The 21,993-nt window shown below is 40.1% G+C and overlaps 1 protein-coding gene across 1 annotated transcript in view; it reads left to right on the top strand.

The window, feature by feature from the left end:
• Positions 1–21,993, top strand: part of zmat4a (zinc finger, matrin-type 4a) — a 140,793-nt gene that overhangs the window by 13,848 nt on the left and 104,952 nt on the right. Inside the window, exon 2 of the mRNA XM_062384781.1 lies at positions 3,207–3,308. Coding sequence (XP_062240765.1) covers positions 3,207–3,308 — 102 coding nt within the window. The remainder of the gene's footprint in view (positions 1–3,206; positions 3,309–21,993) is intronic.

Below are 21,993 nucleotides of genomic sequence, written 5' to 3'. Positions count from 1 at the left end.
CTTAACAATGGGATACTTAGTTAAAGAGCATCCGCATCACAAGGTCAGATTCAGTCATCCTCCACTAAGCTATTTAATCTCCACATGCTGTGTTGCTGTTACCGCGGGACTCGTGGACTTCAGGGGAGGAGGTACAGGGGAGATAGAAGGCCTGACATACTGTGTGTGTAATAATTCAAGCGTTTGGCATTCGCAAAGTTTACTCCTAATTTTTGTTGCTATACCTCCCTCCTCAGCTGCCCAACCCCACTGACATGTTCTCAGATTTTGCAGCTATCAGCCTGGTGGATAGAGTGATATCATGAAAGATTAAATGGCCAAAAAAATACAAAATAAATAACCTCTTCTTTCGTGATCTGTATTCCCTCATTTTCAAACATAGATTGCTCCCGGCTGGAGCTAAGCACTCTGCACTAACAGTAAAGTAAACTTCAGTAATTACTCACTTTATATGCAGACAAAAGTGAGGGTCAGTGTGGTCATATCCTGGATACATCTGAGAGTGCCCTGGCTTCAATGTAATGATGCATTAAAAACACGTGGGAGGGAAACAAACACAGAGTGTTTATTGTCTTTTTCTGTTTATTCCACATTGCAGGGTCACGGCAAGCCCTTCTCAAACGGATGCCAAATGCAAATTTAAAAGTAAATGAAGGAACTAGCATTGAACCCATCATCTAATGCTTCCATTTTTTTAACCAGGCTTTTGCTGGTGCATGTCCTCGTGCTGCTGCTGATGCTTCCAATGATGCTTCTCCATCTGAAATGAATTTTGGGTGATTAATCATTCATCTCAAGCATCTGTGCACCCTCACTGAAACAGGCAGTGGGCCCAACAGTGGAACAAGCGGACGGAGCTCTCAAAGCCGCTCATTTATGTTGTTTGTCCTCTAGCAACTGAACAGGAAACCACACTGCTCTTCACTTGATTATGAAACTGAGGGGAAGGCTGACTTTTTGAAATATTTCTCTTCTTCCTCTTCACCATCCTCTGACAGGTCTTATCCTTCCCTTTGAGCTGTTGGAGACAGCGCGGTTCTTGAAAAGTCCCATTTATTTTAAAGATGGAAAGAAAGAAAGTCTGCAACTTAAAAATCATCCATTTAATAATAATATATAGTGATTGAGTATATTGAGGATATTGTTTCAGATATTAGACAACAAAGTAAAAATAATGCATGTTGCATTCATAGTAGAACTCCTCACCACAAGTAAAGCTTAAAGTTATTTAGTAATAAAATGTCCCACCTAACAAGTGTGTTTGTCATTACACTTTAACTCTAAAAATGAAGGCATATTCAAACATAAACCATAATAAAAACTAAGCAGGTGTTGTCAGGTTTATAAAGCATTTTATAATGATATTATGATAAAATATCCAACCCAGGCCTCTTTCTGCACATCATCTCCTAACTTCGCTGTCCCTCTCTCAACTTTTACAGTCATAATAAAGTCAAATTTATATTATTTATATATTGTGATAATAGAATTTGAATATTTATGCTTAGCTGTACCTGTAGCTAGAAGCAGAAAACAATGTGCTGTGTTGTAAGTGGCTCCAGCTCACCGAACTCATCATTAATTGAAACGTCAGTGGGAGATGATGTGGGAAATATGCAGAGCATCTTTCAGCTCAGAACATCCAATATATTTAACTGCACCAAATAGCAACAGATGCTCTAACTCATGTCGACATCCTCTAGGTGTATCTGTAGCCGGTGGAGTTTTGATTCATTTGATGAACCATGAATGTCTTCGTAGGCAAACTCTCTTTATTCTGACAAATCAAGTGAAAAACAATCCTCCAGTCAGTTTTCACATATGTGGAGCTCCGACACAAAGTAAACATCACTGATGGGTTAGAATAAAAAAACCTTAAACTAACGAGGAAACCGGAAAACACAATTGGAGAAGGGATAATATACAAAAAAGTGAAATGATCAAAAGGGCACGTACCGCTCCCATGACGTACAATAGAGAGGGGAGAAGTGAAGCGGGAGTCACACCCTTATAAGGAGGGGTCCCCAAAAGGTGGATTTAGGGGCACAGGACTTTACTGGACTAACAATCTACTACAGGCATATACATGCCAGGTAACAACTATGTAAAGATATTGTGTGTAATTATAACAATAAAATAAAGGGATTAGATTAAAATGCACAATTGATTATGTAAAACACTTAAAACACATAATTGGCATTATAACATATCCAGAAACGAGAATGTAGTCTTCTGAAGACACTTCTTAATCTGCAATCCCGCATCCTTAGTATTTGAAAGTGGAAAAACGACTAAGTGGAAAAACGACTAAATTATTAGTTGTTGTTGTATCTCTATATTTTTGGAAAAAATAATTCAGTTTGGAGAGACTTTGTTTTTACAGTGAAGCCTCATGACCTTCGGTCTCATCTGTCCTGCAGCTCCTAATGAAGACCTACAGCTTTAAATGAGGATGAGTTGAGCCTGACTGCTTCCAAATATGAAATGTGAGCCCATAATGGAAGCTGGAGCTGAATTAATAATAGAAAGCAGAGATGGCTCAGCTGTGCCTGTGGCGCAGAGAAAGAAAAGCTTTTTGCAGCTGTCTCTCACACACAACAGGGACCTCACTCATATATTTTAATGAATTTTCAGGAAAAACCCCATCAGCATGATCTGTTGCTGTTATTTATTTATACCAAATATAATTTAAGGCTCTGTAACTGAAGTTTCGAGGTAGGATGTTTGAGATTAAATGTTTTTTTTGTGAGTCGTTGCTCACAAAAGCTGCTCAGCATCTGTCACTAACTCAAAAGCTTTGGGTAATGAAATATTGATTAACAGCGATGGAAGTATGAAAATGAGATTACTGTTTACTTGCTTTATTACAACTTGGTTGGTTTGTCTTGGCTCCCTGAAGACACACAAAGCAGGGCTGTATGACAGTGATGACAAAAAAATGCTTATTTTTTGGTATAGAGAGTAAATCTTGTAGTTTAGTTTTATAACTACAACTATATATATATATATATAAATATATATATAATATAACAACTTTTCAGTTAAGGATTTTTCTTCAGTCCATAGTTTTATGACCTGAGATTTTAGGCCAGGGAATCAGATCAGCTCCAGATCATATCTCTGGCCGTCTGAAACACGATAACTTGAAATATTTTGGTAAAATCCATCATGTCAGTAATCATGTCTGCATTTGTCTCTTTCACCAGATGAAGTCAACAGAGGTGGACCAAGGGCTTTTCACAGAAGGCTACTGCAAAGTGTGCAGCGCGCAGCTCATCTCCGAGTCCCAGAGGGTCGCCCATTATGAGGTGAACACGCCCCCTCCCCTCACATTACCTTACCCGATATTCTACACTCTTGTGTTGATGAAAGGCTCAGGGTCACACTGTATTGTTTCTGCCCCCAGAGACACAAGGCTGATCTATACACCTGCGCCCTGCAGCTGATATACTCAATAAACACAACACCCCTGAGTTTACCCTATTATTGTCTCACTTTAGCTCACTGAAATACACAGAAATGGAAGGACTGTGGGTTCAGATTTCGCCTTCTATTTAAAGTTTTCTGTTCATGCATATTTGCTACATCTCTTAAAGGTGTTGTGTAGCATTCCAAGCCCAATATATCATTGTCATTCTCTTTGTGACTCATTAGTGTAACTGCAGTACAAAAGCAAAGTCATCACTTAAAGGCCACGCTGTAATCTACATGGTGTGGCTCCCTGCTGTCATAGCTCGCACTGTGCACGGCAAAATATGGACCCGTGCATACACATGCTACATACACAGAAGTGTGAGCTGCCAAAAAGTAATATAAGTAAAAAGCTTACAGAGAAAACCAGTTCAGGCACATTACGTGTGTTTTGGGGCCATTTGCTGTAGAACAGGAGGTTCATCTGGCCTCTGAGTGGTCAGTGGGTAGGAGGGGGTTGCCTCTTCCGGAGAGGAGAAATTCACCTTCAAACTCATATTTTCACATTATGCTGTCTGAGCTGCATGTCACTGTTAAGTTTTCAACAATCACCCAGCTACACTGAGTGGGGCAAACACGGGCTTGTAATGGTCCGTGAAAATGTCATATCCAAATGATCTCTCCGCATGTTGAACACGGAAGATGTGATGTGTGAGTGTGGAGATGAGATAATTTATTTTGGTTTGTAAATCATGTGCTTTGCAAAGCTGGAGAAGGATGCAATTAACTATGTAATATTAACATGAAACATGAAGTTTGATTATTATTATTACAGTATGGCTGGATTGGCAATCCGGGTTATTTGGACAGATATCCATGACCGAGGCACATCAGTGAGATAAGTTCATTCTAGCCATTTCAATCTGTCGAGACTTAGAGTGCAACAAAGGAATAAAAAAAGAAAACATTTGAATACACTTTAATTTGTTGGGAGCTAGGGGAATAGACTTTGGTGTTTGGATCTGGAAGGACTTCCAGCCTGGGAGATGATCCAGAGGTGAAGTGGAGGAGGGACACTCATTGATTGCTGTGCTGAATTGGCAGCTGAATGACAGGAGAGAGAGAACTTCTTAAACTTTGATTGCCTACAGGTGATTGGCTCAAGTCTAGCATGTCTGGGTGTGATTGGACGAAAAGAGAGAACGAGCAGGTGGAGCCCAGAGATAGTGTAAACTGTGCACGTATGCTCGAGGAGACAAACTTTACACTTTGTTGTTCATGCTGCCCAGATGCAGTCATTGTATTTAGACTTAAAGTCAGGGAACAACAGTCTGTGTGTGGTATAAAGTCAAGATTTAAACATCATTGTTGGCAGCCCTGCTCTGTACGATGGACTCTCACACCTCCGGCAGCTTATGGATTGTTCCCGTATGATAACTGGAGTCGCACTTGAATCCTCCTGATTAACATCATCAAGCATTTATGCGCCATAATCATGGTTGGTGGTTCATTCATGGATGTTGAACAGGACCACTATAACCTCCCAAATACTGGCTGTTACTAGAGAATCTAGTTCCCTCCACAAACAACCTGCTCCAGAAAGAGATTTTTGGGGGAAAATGCTTTTGTCCGAAGCTGAGTATGATAGCTGTGTTCAAATAACCCACACAAACATCACTAAAGATGAGACGAACCAGTATCCTACTTATTCACTCTCAACAATGCAGAATTAAAAAGGTTGTTAGAAGACTGAGTTGTTGAGGACGACATGCACTCAACTCACGATAATCCCCTGATAATATCCTGAAAACGGCTTGAATCTGAAATGAGATTTTCAAGTCATAACAACATCAGTAATACATATATATTTATATATTTTATTAAATTATTAATAATTATTACATTACATTATTTAATTATCACATTGAGCTGCATTTGTCGTATGGATGTGCTATGTAAATGAAGTTTATATATTATTATAGTTATTATTAATATAATTATTATATACACATCAATCCAGCTCCAGGAATGAACACAGAAGTCCTACTAGAGACTTGATCATCCATCTCAAGGACAATGGGAGTGCAGCAGCCTGCTGGTCTCCTCCTGTCTGAGGCGTCGGGTCAGGTAGTGATGCTGCAGATGCTGCCTCTCACTCACTGTCGCTTTCAGTTATAAGACTGAGTGTGGAGGCCGGCTGCTGTCTGACATCGACTGTAACAAGAGATGAACTGTGCAGTCCACTCTCAGGTGTCATCACAGAGCAGCTGGTTGTTGTTGCCTTATGATATAAGAGAAAAATGTTTGACTTTGGATTTGTATTGATTTTCTATTTGTGTTCCTAACAGAGAACAGGGCACTGCCGAGGTGAAATCTGATCATGGAGAAAATAAGGTTTAATTAATTCTACTCGACGGTTTCCCTTTTTTTGAAGTTGCTTTGTCTTTGAGTCGACTTTTTCGTCTGCAACTCTTAACAAGTCAAACTCCTGCAGGGCCGTGTGCTATTTACAGTGGTTGTAACTGTCCATGGGTAACAGGAGAACAACTTGGTTCTTCAGGGCATTGCTAGAGACAGGAAGTGGCTGCACCAATCCAAATCAAATATTCATTTTGTTATTGTCTATGCTGAATACAGCACTTTGCCTGTTGCCTCCTGGAGATGGTGCGTATTTAGAGGCTTTTTTAGAGCAGTTGGGGTCTAATGCAACGTGACTTGTTTGGGTCATAGTGACGACAGCAGGAATAAAAAAAAGGAATGTGCAGACTTCTTTCAGATGGAGAAGGTTGTTGTGTTGCACTTACGAAGATGAGTCAGTTCCATTTTGTTTGCATAGATCTGTCTCCAATCATTTCTGTTTGTCCTGTGTTTGAAGATTCAGTCCGCAAAGTCCTGGACAGAGTGAATTGTTGAATACTGAGTCTGTAAACTCAATTAGGACTTTGGACAAAAACTGATTTTTTTCAGTGATTACTAAATGGAATCTTGTGCTGAATGGTGTTTAACAGAACTGCCACTGATTGCATCTCACTTGCATTGTGGGTTTTTGTCCAAGGATTCAGCCCAGAATGTCCTCCATTAAAAATGTGAGCACAATTTGTTTGTTCTAAGTCTGAATAATTATAGTAAGGATTTGAAAGATACCTTGTTAACAGTCTCAGTAAATTTTGATTGAAATACTTTCTGGACTTTTTTTAGAAGTTTTTTTTCTACGTGTGAAAAGTAGTGCTTCATATTGTTTTTTTCTGATACGCTACTGGTGGTAAATCGATACCTTTAAATTGTACTGTAATTGTGCCAGAACCAGTAAAAGCACAAAGCGACGGCTGACGATAAGAACAGCTCTTTTTTATTGCTAAGGCAAATTGGAACTTGAATTTTTATGTATCACCTGTTGCAGTTTAAGTATACCTAAATAAAATGTACGGATATAGATAAGGGCAAAACTCAAGAATTAACTAAAACAATCACATAACGAGTAAAACCCAACTGCAATGATAAGACATTAACAACAGCTGCAGAGGTTAACACAATAATAATCAGGGTTCGTACGGTCATGGAAAACCTGGAAAAGTCATGGCATTTCAAAATGTGTTTTTCCAGGCCTGAAAAAGTCATGGAAAAAATAGTCTCCTAAAAGTTTTGGAGAAGTCATGGAATTTTTCATGTTTTCATGTCGTTCATTACGCTGAGTTTCAAATAATTCATATGCTTTTAAAGAAATACGCTTTCAAAATATAAGCAGGCATACTTGGGTTTGTGTCATTTAAGGTATACTGTATGCCTTGGAATTGTCATTGTTAGTTGAATGCTACATTTTGTCACTTTTTCGCGTATACACCGAGATTTCACAAAATGTTCGGTCATGGAAATTTGGTTTAAAGTTATTGAAAAGTCATGGAAATCCATTGGTCAAAATGTGTATGAGTCCTGAATAATAATTGTCTCCCCTCTGCCAAGGCCAGGCACGGCCACCCTGCGGCTGATGTGCTTGATATGAGGTCACATCAGCAGTCAGACGCTGAGCATCCGTCTACTTCAAAATGTGTCACCAGGTGCTTTATTTAATTGTCGTGTTCCTCCCTTTACACTGAACAGCTTCCCTCCCCTAGAATGGGTGGTGATCACATGAGTGAAGCACAGCTTTGATATCTAGTATGAGCTGTAACTGTGTCACACAAGGAAGAATCAGGCTCAGCACAGCAGGGAGTGACAATTATACCTTCGGTCCTTATATATATTTTATATGACCTGTGCCTATCCTTAGTATGGGTATCAATACCGATCTAGGTAACGTTGTAAATACAAAGTTGTGTGCATTAGTGCCAGTAAGATCTGACACTGAGGTTCACAAAATGCATGCATGCTTAGGAAGCAGATGTAAATGGATGGATTTGTATTTATATAGCACTTTTCTAGTCTTGATGACCACTCAAAGCGCTTTACACTACAGTTTCACATTCACCCAATCACACACACATTCATACAGTGCATCTATCCCAGCACTTTGTTATTCTATGGGGGCCATTCAGGGTTCAGCATCTTGCCCAAGGACACTTCGGCATGCAGATTGTTCAGACTGGGGATCGAACCGCCGACCTTCAGGTTGGAGGACGACCACTCTACCCCTCAGCCACAGCCGCCCAGATGTGTGAGACAGGAGGCCAGAGGAAAATGGGGAGTGACACAAGCCTGGAGGGTTCTCTTGAGGTCTGCTCCCCTCCAGGACTCCCTGAAGCCGACACGAGTGTCCGAGTAGGACTGGAGCCGGAACTCTCGTGCCTTTGGTTAGAATGGCACTCCCGTGAAAATAGCCAGCTGCAGATTCTCAGAGCAGTGGAGCCTAAATTGCCCAATTTCAGGCAGTGGAGCCTAAATTGTAAAGTACTTAGTAGTCTAGAAAAAAGCGTTGTACTATTGAATTGATAGCTGAGACACATGTTGACGTATGCATTGCCTTGAAAGAACCAGGATCAAGATAGAGGCCCAAAAACTCGATCATACATCTTAACAGTTGGATGAATTGCTGATATGACTTACAGTATGTTTGAGTTATTTAGGATGAGACTAGAGATTCCAGGACATGTTTGACTGATGTGATCAGAGTCCTCACATCGAAGGGTTAGGAGGTCAAGAGGTTACAGCCGCAGAGACACAAGTCTAACAGTGTCTCACAGGAAATCCCTCAGTATCACTATTTGAGAAGTTTCCGAGCTTGTGGCAGCTATTCTCACCTCTCTTGGTTTGAAAACAGTTGTCGTCCTGCCTCACTTTATTTACTCTTTTAACAAAGGAGCTGTTCTTACACCTCGGAGTTCTATCTCAACCTCCTCCTCGACCTCAGCTTAACTGCTTTTGACAGACTGATCATCTCTGATCTAGTCAGTGTCCCTTTGGATTTTCGGACATCGCTTTCAATGGGACTTTCAACTCCAAAGTTTATGCAGTCCTTTGGTGATAGCATAGGCCGGGGATCTAATTGATTCTTCTTTTCGAACACATCAAAGCCAGCGCTCCTCTGCAGAGTGGCCCCTGGTTCAAAGACTCGCGTGGCTCATGTTAATATATGCATCCGTCTCTTTGCATGTGTTCTGGATTGGTCGTACACTGAAGCCTCTCTTGACAGGCCGCCCTGCGCCAGCGCTGCAGGAGAGGCTCCTCCGAACTACACAGAGAGAAAGTGAAGTGGGGGTAGTAGTCATTTTGCAAGTGGTGGGAGATGTGATTCATGTGCACTGATAGCATACTAATGTCGAGGAACTGGTTTCAAACAAATATACAGCAGTTATTTAAAGCAACTAAATAAATAACATCTGCTTCATTTAATGCTGAGTTAATTCTACACAACCTTCAAAGTGACTGTTGATCTGTAGTCTTGTACGATTGAATGAAAACGACACTCACACAATCTTTCACCAGGAGAAACCCAACACTTATCTCCAAAATACGGTTAGTCCCGAAAACACATGTGACACATAAACTGGAGGAGAAGTGAAGTGCGTCAGTTGACATCAGTAATAACCAGTGGAGAGTGGCTCTGGTCACATTTTTCAATCCAGACCCACCCGAGCCCGAGAGAAAACGAATGCAGTTAATAAAACCTGCACCGAGTTTGTGTTACCCTGTCCACCACATACATAGTTATTGCTTGACAGATTAAACACGTGCAAGTAATCAGGGGGCACCTCATCTCTACATGAACTGTTTCCAGCTGTACACTGTCCTGTGCTCTGATTGGCTGGCGTTGGCTGAAATTCTCACAGACTCCAAGTAGATTTAGATCTGTGATGTGTGGCGGCCTGTCTCCAAGCCTCTCTAATCACACCTTTGACGAGTTCACATGGGATGATGGGAGACTGGCCAAACTCACCATCAAATACAGTTGGATCCATGGTTTGGTTTTATGTGAACTGGTTGAGCAAACATTTGTCATTATGAGAGGTTCTGGCAAATTAAAAAGAAGCCTGTCAGCAACCTGCAGCGTCAAGGTGCCTAACACAACTTGTATGTTACCGGCATCACTTAGTTATGTAGGGCAATATGTAACGCGTTACTTAGTAACGCGGTACTCTATTCTTACCACTTTTTTCAGTAACGAGAAATCTAACGCGTTACTATTTCCAAACCAGTAATCAGATTAAAGTTACTTGTCCAAGTCACCTTGCGTTACTATTTCGGTATTTGTGGTTAAACCGCTGGGCATGTCCTGCGGCTGGGGGAGCAGTCGCCCCGTCGCCCTCCTCACCACGCCGCCGGAGGCTTGGTGTGCGGCACGCCTCGACGTCTTTTTGGTGGGGGAGGTGCTCGTCTGCGGTGTTGGGGCTTTCCTTCTAGTGGGCCGCTGGGCGGTGTCCATCAGCGCTGCGGAAGGCGGGCCGTTGGAGGGGATAGGGTACGGCGGTCGTCGGCAGCGACTCTGGACGCGAGTCGGTCCCGTCTCGCGGATCACCTCAGCTACAGTTCCCTTTGGGGGAACCCTCGGTTCGCGAGTTTGGGGTGGGCGAGTTTGGCGGTTTCTTTATTAGTTTCTAATAAAGAAACCGCCAATAAAGTTTCTTTATTAGAAACTTTATTGGCGGTTTCTAATAAAGTGAGTGTTGGCTAAACCGGTTGTCATTTTTATGTTTAGGCGGCAGGGGTGTTGTCGGCAGCTGCTGAATGTAACTAATAATGTAACTTGTAATCCAACTTAGTTACTTTTAAAATCAAGTAACTTTAAATCTAACTTAGTTACTTTTAAAAGCAAGTAACTTGAAAAGTAACTATGGCAACACTGATTACAGCAATACGATAATGTGATTGACCTGATCATGTTTGTTTCTAAACGGACCGATGGAGCCACTAGTGACTGATCGGTCAAACACATTCACAATTTACTGCTGGGCCGAGGCAGGAAACAGAAAATGTATGGTCACATTGCAGTAGAGGGAGGGGGGAAGATGTTCTCTTTGATTACTGTGTCTTTGCATGATGAGGACAACCGGAAACATTACCTAGTCTCAAAGAAAAACAAAAACTGTGCCAGTATGACAATGTTTTGTTCAGGTCTTTGAATTATTTACGAGTGAAAGCCTAAAAATGTTGTGTTTCAGAAGCGTGCACAATACGTGCCTCAGCAGCCTTCCTTCAGCAGAGCCTCATCCATCTACTTCAGCCTGAATAATCTCATTCCCCTCATCCAGTGACAGTTCCTGTCATCGGGTAGTTTTTCAGCTCTGCAGAGCCTTTATGCAAATGCCACCATATTAATACAAAAGCTGCAGCGAGTTTGACTTTTTCTGTGCTTCTTGTACTCACCCCGGGTTCATATTCTATATTTTTCAGTGCATCCAATCATGTTTCTGCTCACGTTTTGGAGCAAAATCATTTTCTGGGGAACTTGTGGTAGCCAGCTACAGTGACTCTGACAGCAGTCCTCAGCTGCATGCAGGGTTCAGTGTTTGGCGCACTTACCCTGTTCTGGCTGCTGTACCTTTTGTCCACTACATGTCTTCACTAATTGGTTTCCATTATCTCAGCTGCATTGAAAATCGAGTGTGCACGTCCCTGTTTCGTATGCTAGTTTGTCGGTGCTGCTGGCTGCACAGTAATTGTCCGGGCGGGTTCGCAGGAGGAGTAAAGGGGTGTGGGAATTATACAGATATACAGTTACAACCTTTAAGTACATCATCACACATAATTGCTTCACAACAGTCACACTGTTATCCTGTTTAATTTTGATTAGTGGCATTCTTGTGTATGTGGAAAGTAAGTTAGAATATCCACACTAACCTTTTAGATAAATAGATACTATGTTGGCCTGCAGCAGTGCGATAGATGGTGAATGTGGTGTCACAGGCTGGGACATCAGTTTGCAATGTCAAAACCAGAATCATTTTAGCAGCAGCTAAAAATGTGTTTTAAAGAGTAATTTAACTCCAGAGTTGAAATCAGTGCTTCTCATATGGAAGGTCTTAAGCATGTTTTATCTCAGAGTTCACATACATCCACCATAAATACAACAAAATTTAACCAACTATTTGATAGTTATGTAAATGCTGACATAAGTTTTTTTAAATTACCATGTTCCTCTAAATTATTTTGTTTTCTTGATGTTTTATAGACCAGCCATTCAACTAATTTAGAAATTAATTGGCAAATTGATTGAACAGCAACTAACAGTTTTTTCCCAATCACATCATTAAAATGATTAAATAATGAATCTTGTATAGCAATAAAACTGAAAAGAGCAGCAATATTAAATTATGTCTAATCAGACGTTCAGCCAACCAATCAGTTCCCTGTGGCTTTTTATGTAATAAATTTAAATAAGCAATTGCTACTTGTAACCACCTATCATGTTTTCTGCAGTATGCTGACACCTCATGCAGTGAATACACAGTTCTAATCACACTGACTGTATTTATATTATGCTTTTCCACTCTCATTGACCACTCAAAGTGATTCGGGACCACATTCATCCATTCATGCAGACATTCATACAGAGCTTCTATACGAAGCATTTTGCTTTCTGTCAATCCACCAACTCTCCGGTAATGACTCTCACCCGCCCACTAATCAGAACGGTGATTTAGTTCTCTTACGCTGTTTAACTGGATTATGTATTAGAGCTCAGATGAACAGAAGCTGTCCAGTAACTAATCGGCAAACTTATATTTTCTTTTTGTCTTTTTTGTCCTCGTCCCTACTTTATTGTATGAATGATCAGTGTAGGTACCAGGTGGACAGGTGGTGCTTGGGACTGCAAAGGGACATGAACTGACTTACAGCCGTCCATATCTACGCAATGGCCCTTGTGACAGTTAAGGATGATTCTTACAGTGTGTAGACATTAACTTGACTAGACAGTCGACCAAGTAGGAAAATGGCCCAAATAAGACTTTCTACTGTCCTCTGATGCAACTGCGCCTGCTCCCCCCCCCGACCTGGATATTGTGTCTGCTGAATATGCGTGAAGCATTAGTCCACAGGGCCTGATAACAGCGCTTGGCTCTGACGATACCCTTTGCCCTGAAGGATCCCTACATTACTGTCTCATCCCGGTTCGCAACACTTGCACGTTGCTTGAGATCAGCATCCAGTCGAACCGCCTCGTGTCATTTAGGGTCAAATCTTGCGGCCGTCGGATCCTTCCTTCGTCTAAAGTGAAAAACTATGGGTCATAAATCATGAAATCCCCACTGGACAATGTGCAAATATGCAGATGAAGAAAGTAATAATATCACTGGTTGTGTAAAACGGAGATGAAGAAAATGTTCACTGGAGAGAAAGCTGGCTAAAGGGCACATACAAATGTAAAGGGGGAGATGTGGTGAGAGTAAAAATAGTGATCTTTCTAATGAATTAATATATGACCTTGACATTTGTGAAGTTGGAAGGTGAGCGTTCTGTCTTATTAGCCAAGGATACTTGGGTAACCACAGTGTTTCACCCATGTTAGATCCAGCAAGTAAGAAAGGCAGACTATTTAAACTGGGTAGCTTCAGAATGAATATAGAGTGTCCTTTTTGCCACCAGTTATTTTTCTTTTGATTAAATAAAAAACTTGTAATATTTTTCTGAAATCCAGACATTTTAGTCAATTTATATTTCTATAAGTATTATATTTTAAGATTTGATTAAAGAGTTACCCTGGTGTTGTTCATAAATATTGTAAGTTCAGTGCAAAAGGCTGTGGTAGATTGTAATTGTTGACCCCATAGAATGCATATAAAGATGGACCATGTGTCTCCACTGCCTCCATTATCCAGAAATGAAGCCAAAATACACCTGAGGCATACGCTGCTGTCTGACAGGCGTCAATCCCATGCTTTAGAGGATGAATCTGCAGTAGCAAAATCCTGCCAATCCTTTTAGTCATAGCATCAAATGAGTGATGAAAACCAAACTTACCAGAGAAAGGAACATTTGAACATACAACAATGTGATAAGAACTAAATAGGGAGCTGTCATTTTGTACATGATGAAATACAGTCTGTGGTTTACAGGCTAACAGAGATTACTCAGTAACACACATACATTGTGATTGTGTATAACTACTTGGCAGGTAAAAACAGAATAAATACAATTAAATACACACAGTAAATAGATGCATCACTGAATATGACATTAATAGCTTATTCGTTTTGCATTCCAACGTTTTCATTTTGGAAGTTTATAGTTTGAATCGTTTTAATGTCAATAAGTTACTTTAATTGTAGTTACTGTTGATATAAGGAACATTGCTGGTAGAAGCATCACTTTAATGTCAGCTACTCTTAGTTTGTAAAATACAATTAAGCAAATTATTAGTTGTCCCTGCTAAGACACATTCAACCTCCCCATTCATCTTATTTACCTGAAGTCCTTTCCACGATTGCTGCTGTGTGAACAGTCCAAACAAAATAGCCAGCCAAGGTTTTTTTTTTTTTAGTAAGTCCGACCTGACGGCAGGGACAAGATGCATGCAGCATATTGTGAATATGGGCTATTCAGGTAAAATTTGATTGATTGATTGATTGATTGATTGATATTCCTATATATTTATATATATATATATATATATATATATATATCTGCTGTTTTTATAATATATATACAGTTTATATTTTGTTGTATTAACCACTCCAGCACAAAATCACTTTAAATACTGGACACTGACACAATCACATCATTGCATTCCATACCTGTATCTGTATATATGCTCTCCGTATGTGATATATGTGATTTATGTGTATATGTCAGTGATGTGTTAAGTGTACAAGCTACTGGATGATCTGAATTTCCCTCGGGATTAATAAAGTATCCATCTATCTATCTATCTATCTATCTGGTGTAGATTCAAGTCTAAACAAATTGTCTGCTCTGCACAAAAAACTGAAATATGCATACACAGCCTGCACGCACAGACATATAAAAACCCATGTTAGCATCATTTCTCAGTCATCATGAGATTGTGCACATATAGCGATGATTTATTACTCGTAGTTTAAAACTTTCAATCAAAGGGATGAAAAGTAGCGGGAAAAAAACAACAGCAGGTTTATATACCTTTTGACTCAGTTTAATTTATTTAATTTTTTTATCTCAGGCTGACCTTCATCAGCGTCACATTTTACAAACCCTGATCTTCTCCGCCTCACATGGTTCCATCTGCTCATCACCAGATCGCAGCCTCTGGCTGTACGAGAGTATGTCAGCTATTGACAAGCTAATCTGCGCTCTCCCTGCCCGCTCTGTTTGACCTTTACAAATATTGATTCTTTGAAGGAGAGGATTAGTGAAGCACAGTAGCTCAGTGCGATTACTCGTAGTCACATCGCGGTCCAGATCTGATCTCTTCAAACAGATGCGAAGAGGTCATTTTCAGGAAGGACTTGATGAAAACTCTTAAGTTGAACCCTTGATGTTTTTCTGAAACATGCTACTTTTCACTAGCAGCAGCTCCACCATATCTTGAAACGATTCTCAGGAGTTTAATGTTTGTCAGATGAAGAAAGAATCAAATTTCTATGATCCCTTCCTAATCACTTGTCATGCATCATTAGTCCGGTGAGGTCTCCTTACAGTAGCAGCATCTCGGGCAGAGAGTTTATAGATACTCCCATCCGGTCTGCGAGAGTGATGCCCTTGATGCTCGCATTGATCATCTCCTGTCATTTTTATAGGCTTGGGAGTTAATGAGATGGAAATATTAGCCATTTCTAGTGCTGACAGAAAGTAATCAACAATAGTGAAATGAGACTGAATCATCATGGTGCCTGCTGATAATTGAAGAGGCTGAAAAGTGCTGGTCCAATGAGCCTGTAGTGTGATCAGAGTAGAATGGAAAACGTAATCAAAAGTAGAACTGCATTATAAGAGTCCTTGTTAAATTATAATGGAAAAAAAAGGCAACTGTGATCTCCTCAGGAATCCGTCTCCACACCATGTGCTAATAACACACACAAGAAGATGGTAATTAAAATCCTTCCAAACATGTTGGCACAAAGAAAGTGGCCCAGAGATTCTTGTGTAAGCAAAACTGCACCGTTGAGATGCTTCGCCCTTTTTATTTAGTTCACTGTAATGCAGCGGCATTCACACAGTTTAATTACGAGCCTGTCTCACTGGGAAGCAGTGGATCAAAGGAGGGGGGTTATTAATAGAAATAGTCCTGAGAGATCAGTTGTTAGTCTGCCCCTTTAAAAAATGGTTATGGTGAGCACAGAGAGGAAGAGAGAGAGAGAGAGAGAGTCAGAGACAAAGAGAGAGAGAGATAGGTGAAACGTTCCTTTCGGCTCTTGAAAGATAAAACGTCCTGGAATCTTTGTGACAGGGAGGCGATTAGCCGATGAAGCATGTCAAATTAAAAAGAGTGAGATGCAGATTCCACTCGCATTGAGATTGAATTCTTTCACAGTTTCATCATGACTCAGCTCATAATCCCAGGCAGGGTTCTAATTTCAATATAACCCCCCCCCCCCCCCCCCCCCCCCGCTCCCTCCCAAAATGTGCCTCCAGCTGCATGAGGCACAAATTTAAAACAACAAGTTGGATTCTCAACATTCAGAATCTCGCCTTTGGTGGTGTTGAAAAACAGTTTTGTTGCATGCTATGATAATTCGATGCATTATGGCTACTCTGCATAAATACAGACGGAGCACCAAAAGCATTTAGTGAGAAATTCATAGTAATTAAGTATACAGTCATAAAAGAAAATACTTCTGTATGTCTTTTACAACCCTGAGCTCATGTTGGGAGGATAACATAAAACAACAGGTGTAATTGGTGAGATGTAGTTATTTATTGCATAAAATGTTTGGAGAAAGATTAAAAAATATATGAGAGAGGCAAACTACAAAGGAAAACAAAGGGCCATAGGATGCTGGTCAGCAAATGAAAAACACTAATGACAACAATCAGAAAATGGAAAATCCTCACTATATTACTATTTCAAGAGAACAAAAATACAAAGCCCAGTCTGCAGCAGGGATAGTTTGACTAATGCATCATAAAAAACAATCATGGAAACAAGCTAACAAGATTTATCAGTAAAACATAAGCCAATGGGAGGGGAGGTAGTATTATTAATGCATTCATAAAAGTTAATTATACACTAAACAGGCCTATTTTGTTCCCTAGCAAAGAGAAGAGCACATGAAACCCAAGATATACATGATAAGAAGGCTGGACAGTTCACACTACACAATGTAAATCCTATATCACAACATCAAAGCACTTGCACTTCAGAATTTCCACTTCATGCTACTTCATACTTCTTACACTTTATTAAGACATTTGACAGCTTTAGTTCATTTTAAAAAAGACCATTTCAAAAAATAGGAAATTTAACAAGCTGTTAAAACACATTATAATACATCTGTGTTGTAGTCATGCACATAAACCAATGAAACTACAACATTTGTCCTTTTGTCAGAAAATTACATTGATTTTATTACCTTTAGTTAAGGCTGTTTTTTCTACTTATTATAATATATTATTTCTACTTATTATAATATTTGTTATAATAAGGTTATAATATTTGGTTGGTTGGTTTGTTTGTTAGTTTATCAGCCGGATTACACAAAAACTACTTAGCGGATTTCCACAAAACTTGGTTGTAGGATGGGACATCGGCCAAGAGAGAACCCATTTGATTTTAGGTGCAGTCACTTTCTTTGATATTGTGATTTTTTAGGATTGTACAGGGAATAATGCATGAATCTTGGTAAAAACTTTTACACCCCTTTAGAAGACTGATGTCTTTGAGGATTAGCGATTTGGTGCAGCTTGATTGGAGTTAAAGGGTACTCTTGGCCCTTGGCAGAAGTATTCGTACTACTGAGTGCCATTCTAGTAAGAAATTAATTATTTTGTTCCAGAAACTCAGTAGTGTCGAAGATCAAGGTGAAAAGGACAGATCAAATGAACGTCTTTAGTGAGAAAGTCTACTTTCTGAGGCTCAGTTTGGGGTTTGTGAAGGCTGGTCTCTGAAGTGCAGTTTTCACTTTGTTTTGCAGCGTTCACACATGGTTTTCATCAGTTCTACTTTGATGAGAAATCATCTTGAAATCTTGTGATGGAAAGAAGAACAAAAGCTATCTAAGCTCTGGGGAATGGGAATGAGATACAATATGAGGAGCTGTCAGAGAAAAAAAACAATGAAGTGAAAAGTCCTTGGGCGTAATGGGGAGACATTGTGCTTAAATCACCCACGGTATCATAATATATTTACTCTTTACAGATGTTTCTGACTGTGCTCCATTTCCTAGAAATATCCAAAGAGCTTAACCGCAGCTATTTCATGGTATGATCATGGATAGACAGGTAGAAGTAGCCTTGTGCATTCACTGAGAAGGATGTTATGTTTCTGTAGCTCTGCAGGTGACGTGCCACTGAGGAAGCATCCCTATGATGCAAGTTCCCTGTAAGCCAGTGAAGTGGATGTGTTTGTGCTTTCTAATGTCGGATGTTGTGTAAAACCGACGGCATGTTGCCTTTGATCTCAAGGGATTTTGTTTGTGGACGATATGCCGTGCTTTCAGTGGGATTTTGAGGATTGACTGCCTGGCCTACTTTTGTGACAGCGTTTTCTCAGCTGTCTCAGGGTTTCCTCCCTGATCTGCTAAGCAAGGAAGATTTAGTTTCAATTTTAGAAAAGAGGCAAAACATAAGAAAATTTGCAAATCCATCAAATTATCATTTGAAGTTCCAAAATTTCTTGTAAAAGTATTGCTGCTGCTGCTTATTCACACCATACTGTATAAAGTGAAATATAAAGATTGTCCTTGTCCTGAGAACCAAATTTAACTCCTGCATTGATTTATGCTTGGAATTGCTGATGTTGGTGTGAAATAGCTGAAGTGGGACTTATTTCAGGTGCTTGGCAGATATTAGGCTGACAAATAGAAGAACAAAAATAAAAAATATTTGAAATGAGAGGTTGCGGGCCAATATATGTGACCTCTCCCAATGCAACCAGTAGGAAGAGTGTCGGTTGTGCTGATGGATATGTCTATTCCATCTTCAGCTCAGCAGGACCACTGATGCTCCGGCACCAAGCCACTCCCACTAGTCCTCTTTCTTTCCAATGCCTCATTTTCTAGTTGTGACAATTCTTTCTTAAAGTTTCCTTAAAAACAGTTTTTTAAACAGTGCAGCTTACGTAAGGTCTTTCCTCCTGTTTATTATTGTTGCTCATGTGAGGTTCTGTCCAAACCAAAGGGATGAAAGGAGAAAGAGATCTGAAGCTGCTGAGTGCCTCTCCTGCTCCCTGCTGTTCAGGAGACAGTTTGTATGTCACCAGTGTTTACCACAGGTTAAGGACAACTGACTCTTGGTCATTATGCATTTCTCCTGTATACATGATTCCCCAGGAGCACTGTACGACCTGCTGTCAATACACACACCCAGCTGCCTTTGAATTTAGATTTCCAAACTGCGGTATAATAAACAGCAACAGGAAATCTATTTTAGACTGAAAGAGAGATATTTTAGTAGCTCTTAAATTAGATTTGGTGTGTTGTAAATGCTGCCTCACTGTTGATTAGTTGTGCCTCTGGGCAAGTACGGTGTAAAATGTCAACTCAGGCTTATTCATAGAGCACTTAAAAACTAGAGATGACCCACATGCTGTTCAATAAAAGATGAATGGAAGTACAGGAATGCAATCAAATCAAATCAAAAACCAAGTATATACACACATGTTATATATACTGTATCATGCTACCGACTGTAACAATGATAATATCAACATATATATATAAACTCAGCATTTCCACAGAGTTGTATATTTTAGGTCCCAACATTTTCAAGTAAGAGACACAGAGACACTGGCTGTGTGTCATGGCTATCTGTGGTATTACCAATCTAAGTCTGAGTCATCCAAAAAGTAGACAGTGAACTATTTTTTAAGTAAATCTGAGTTTGACCTGTGTAGTGGATAACACAATGCAGACTAGATGAAATAGTTAATGGAAGAAAATAGACCAAACACGGGAGACCATCAAAACTGAATTAGGTGTCCTCCTACTGTGGCAGTGACAGATGGCATCTGGATTTCCTCTGGTATATGGTTACAATGCAATACCTCCTGAATACCATCCAAAGTGAGATGTGAATCAATTTGTATTGAACTAGGAATTATCATGTGTTCACCAGCCTTAGTCATCATATCGGAGTGTCATGGTGTTTTAAGTGAAAAGCAGCAAACTGTTTTCACATCTATTGTAGATGGTGAAGGATAGTGGATCAGGAAACAGTGAGGCTGCTCTGTGTTGCAAGAAGGTAACAATAGTTCACAGTAGAAGTTCAGCTTAAGTACAAACCATCATGACCTCCATGGTGATCATGAGCTATAGGATACTTCTAAGAACTGAAAATAGCACTTTCCTTCTCCCAAACATGAGCATCACAGGTCAGTGGAACACCTGCAGTCATTGCTGCAAATGTAACAACAAATCACACAGTAGCACAGTTCAAGCATGAGAGACTTATACTGTACTCTTCCTCTTCCTTGTTATCTTGGCTGCAATATTAAGCGGCTTTTTACCTCCTTGAATTATGTTGTCGCTGCATATGAACATTGTTATTCCCAATGCAAGTCTCTGTGTTAACTTCGAATTGTAAAATTGCATATTAGTGAACACATATTAACGATCAACTACTTCCTTTTTAGCATATTGGTTAATATAAAGTTTTTCCATTCTAATCTGTATGGTATTTTGTGTTTTAGTTTGTGTCAAAGCAGTGGTGTCTAATGTTGTTGAGAAATCCTGGGCAGTTGATACCATCTGAGAGGGTTCTCTCTGCCATGGCTTTAACAGTTAACAGATTGTCACCACAGCAAGTGAACATGTTGCTGTTTCTAAATAAAAAACAGTTAACAAGCTTTCCACTATGCTGAGGACTGAAGTATGCCTGGCCTGTTTATGATGGTTGAATAATGTGATTGCTGAACATATACGTAGTTAACTGTCACGGGCACCGGAGTTCCCACATGAGAATCCTATGGTACTCTACCTTCGTGCCAATGATAGTCAAAACTTTGTGGATACTTTATGGGAGGTATTTTCTGCTTCCAATTGCCAGTGCGACAGTTCAATTAGAAAGTGCAGAATGCACATTCATAGTTATAACCCAATTGTTTTCAATGGCCACAACCAGCTCTGCCAATTTTCCAGCAGCTGCTGCTCCATCATCCGCTATTAAAGGTTCAGTGTTTAGTGTTGCTGCTGAATACCCCTCACCTCACCCTCCACTTTCGAACATGAAAGAGTGGTAGCCTTCAGTTGTCGTCAAAACTCCAAATATATTTAGTTGGTCCAGTCTGGGCAACTGTAAAAAAAAACATCTGGTGCAGGACACACAGAGCAGTGAGCAGCCATGTACGGCGCACAGGGAGCAGATGTTGGGGGAGTAAGGTGCCTTGCTCAGGGGCACTACACAGGGTAGGGAGAATCCTCTTGGATTTCTGGTTCGTCTTTTTGTTGTTTCTCCTTGGAGTCGAACCAGAGACGAACCAGAGACCTGTGTGTGTGTGTGTGTGTGTGTGTGTGTGTGTGTGTGTGTGTGTGTGTGTGTGTGTGTGTGTGTAAGAACACACTGAACCTTTATATCTAAAACTGGCATAATAGCGGTGATGCCTACACATTTTTTTCTCACCTCAACTTCTCTCCTAATGTTTCTGTTTCAGAGTTCACATGTTTTGTCATTACTGATTCTTACTGCTAATATTCCTACCACTAAGAAAGGGTCTGGTTTGTGCTGATGACTATGATCACAAAAGTTGCAAAGAAAAACAATTGTTTGTCGTGTCTATTTGTGTATGTCCTAAGTGTCTGCAGCCATGCTGACAGCTCTATTTAGCTGTTGCTAAAGACTCTCAGCATACTTGTTGTGACAATGCCACCATGTTGGCGTAGAGCAGATAATGTTTTCCAAAATGGCTTATCGTGTAGCAACCTAACATTTACTAATCAGCTATAAAAATATAGCACTGCTGATGCTGATAGGATGCTCTTATATCTATTGTTTATAGAAATGTTTCCAGTAGTTGAGGGGTGAAGAAAATTGCCATCGACCCATTGCAACAGCAAGAAAAAAAAAAAAATCGTATTCACG

This window comes from Platichthys flesus, chromosome 3 (genome assembly GCF_949316205.1).
Source record: "Platichthys flesus chromosome 3, fPlaFle2.1, whole genome shotgun sequence".
In the NCBI taxonomy this organism is placed as follows: domain Eukaryota; kingdom Metazoa; phylum Chordata; class Actinopteri; order Pleuronectiformes; family Pleuronectidae; genus Platichthys; species Platichthys flesus.
Note: the sequence above shows the minus strand (reverse complement) of the source record. Positions and strands in the feature narration are given on the sequence as shown.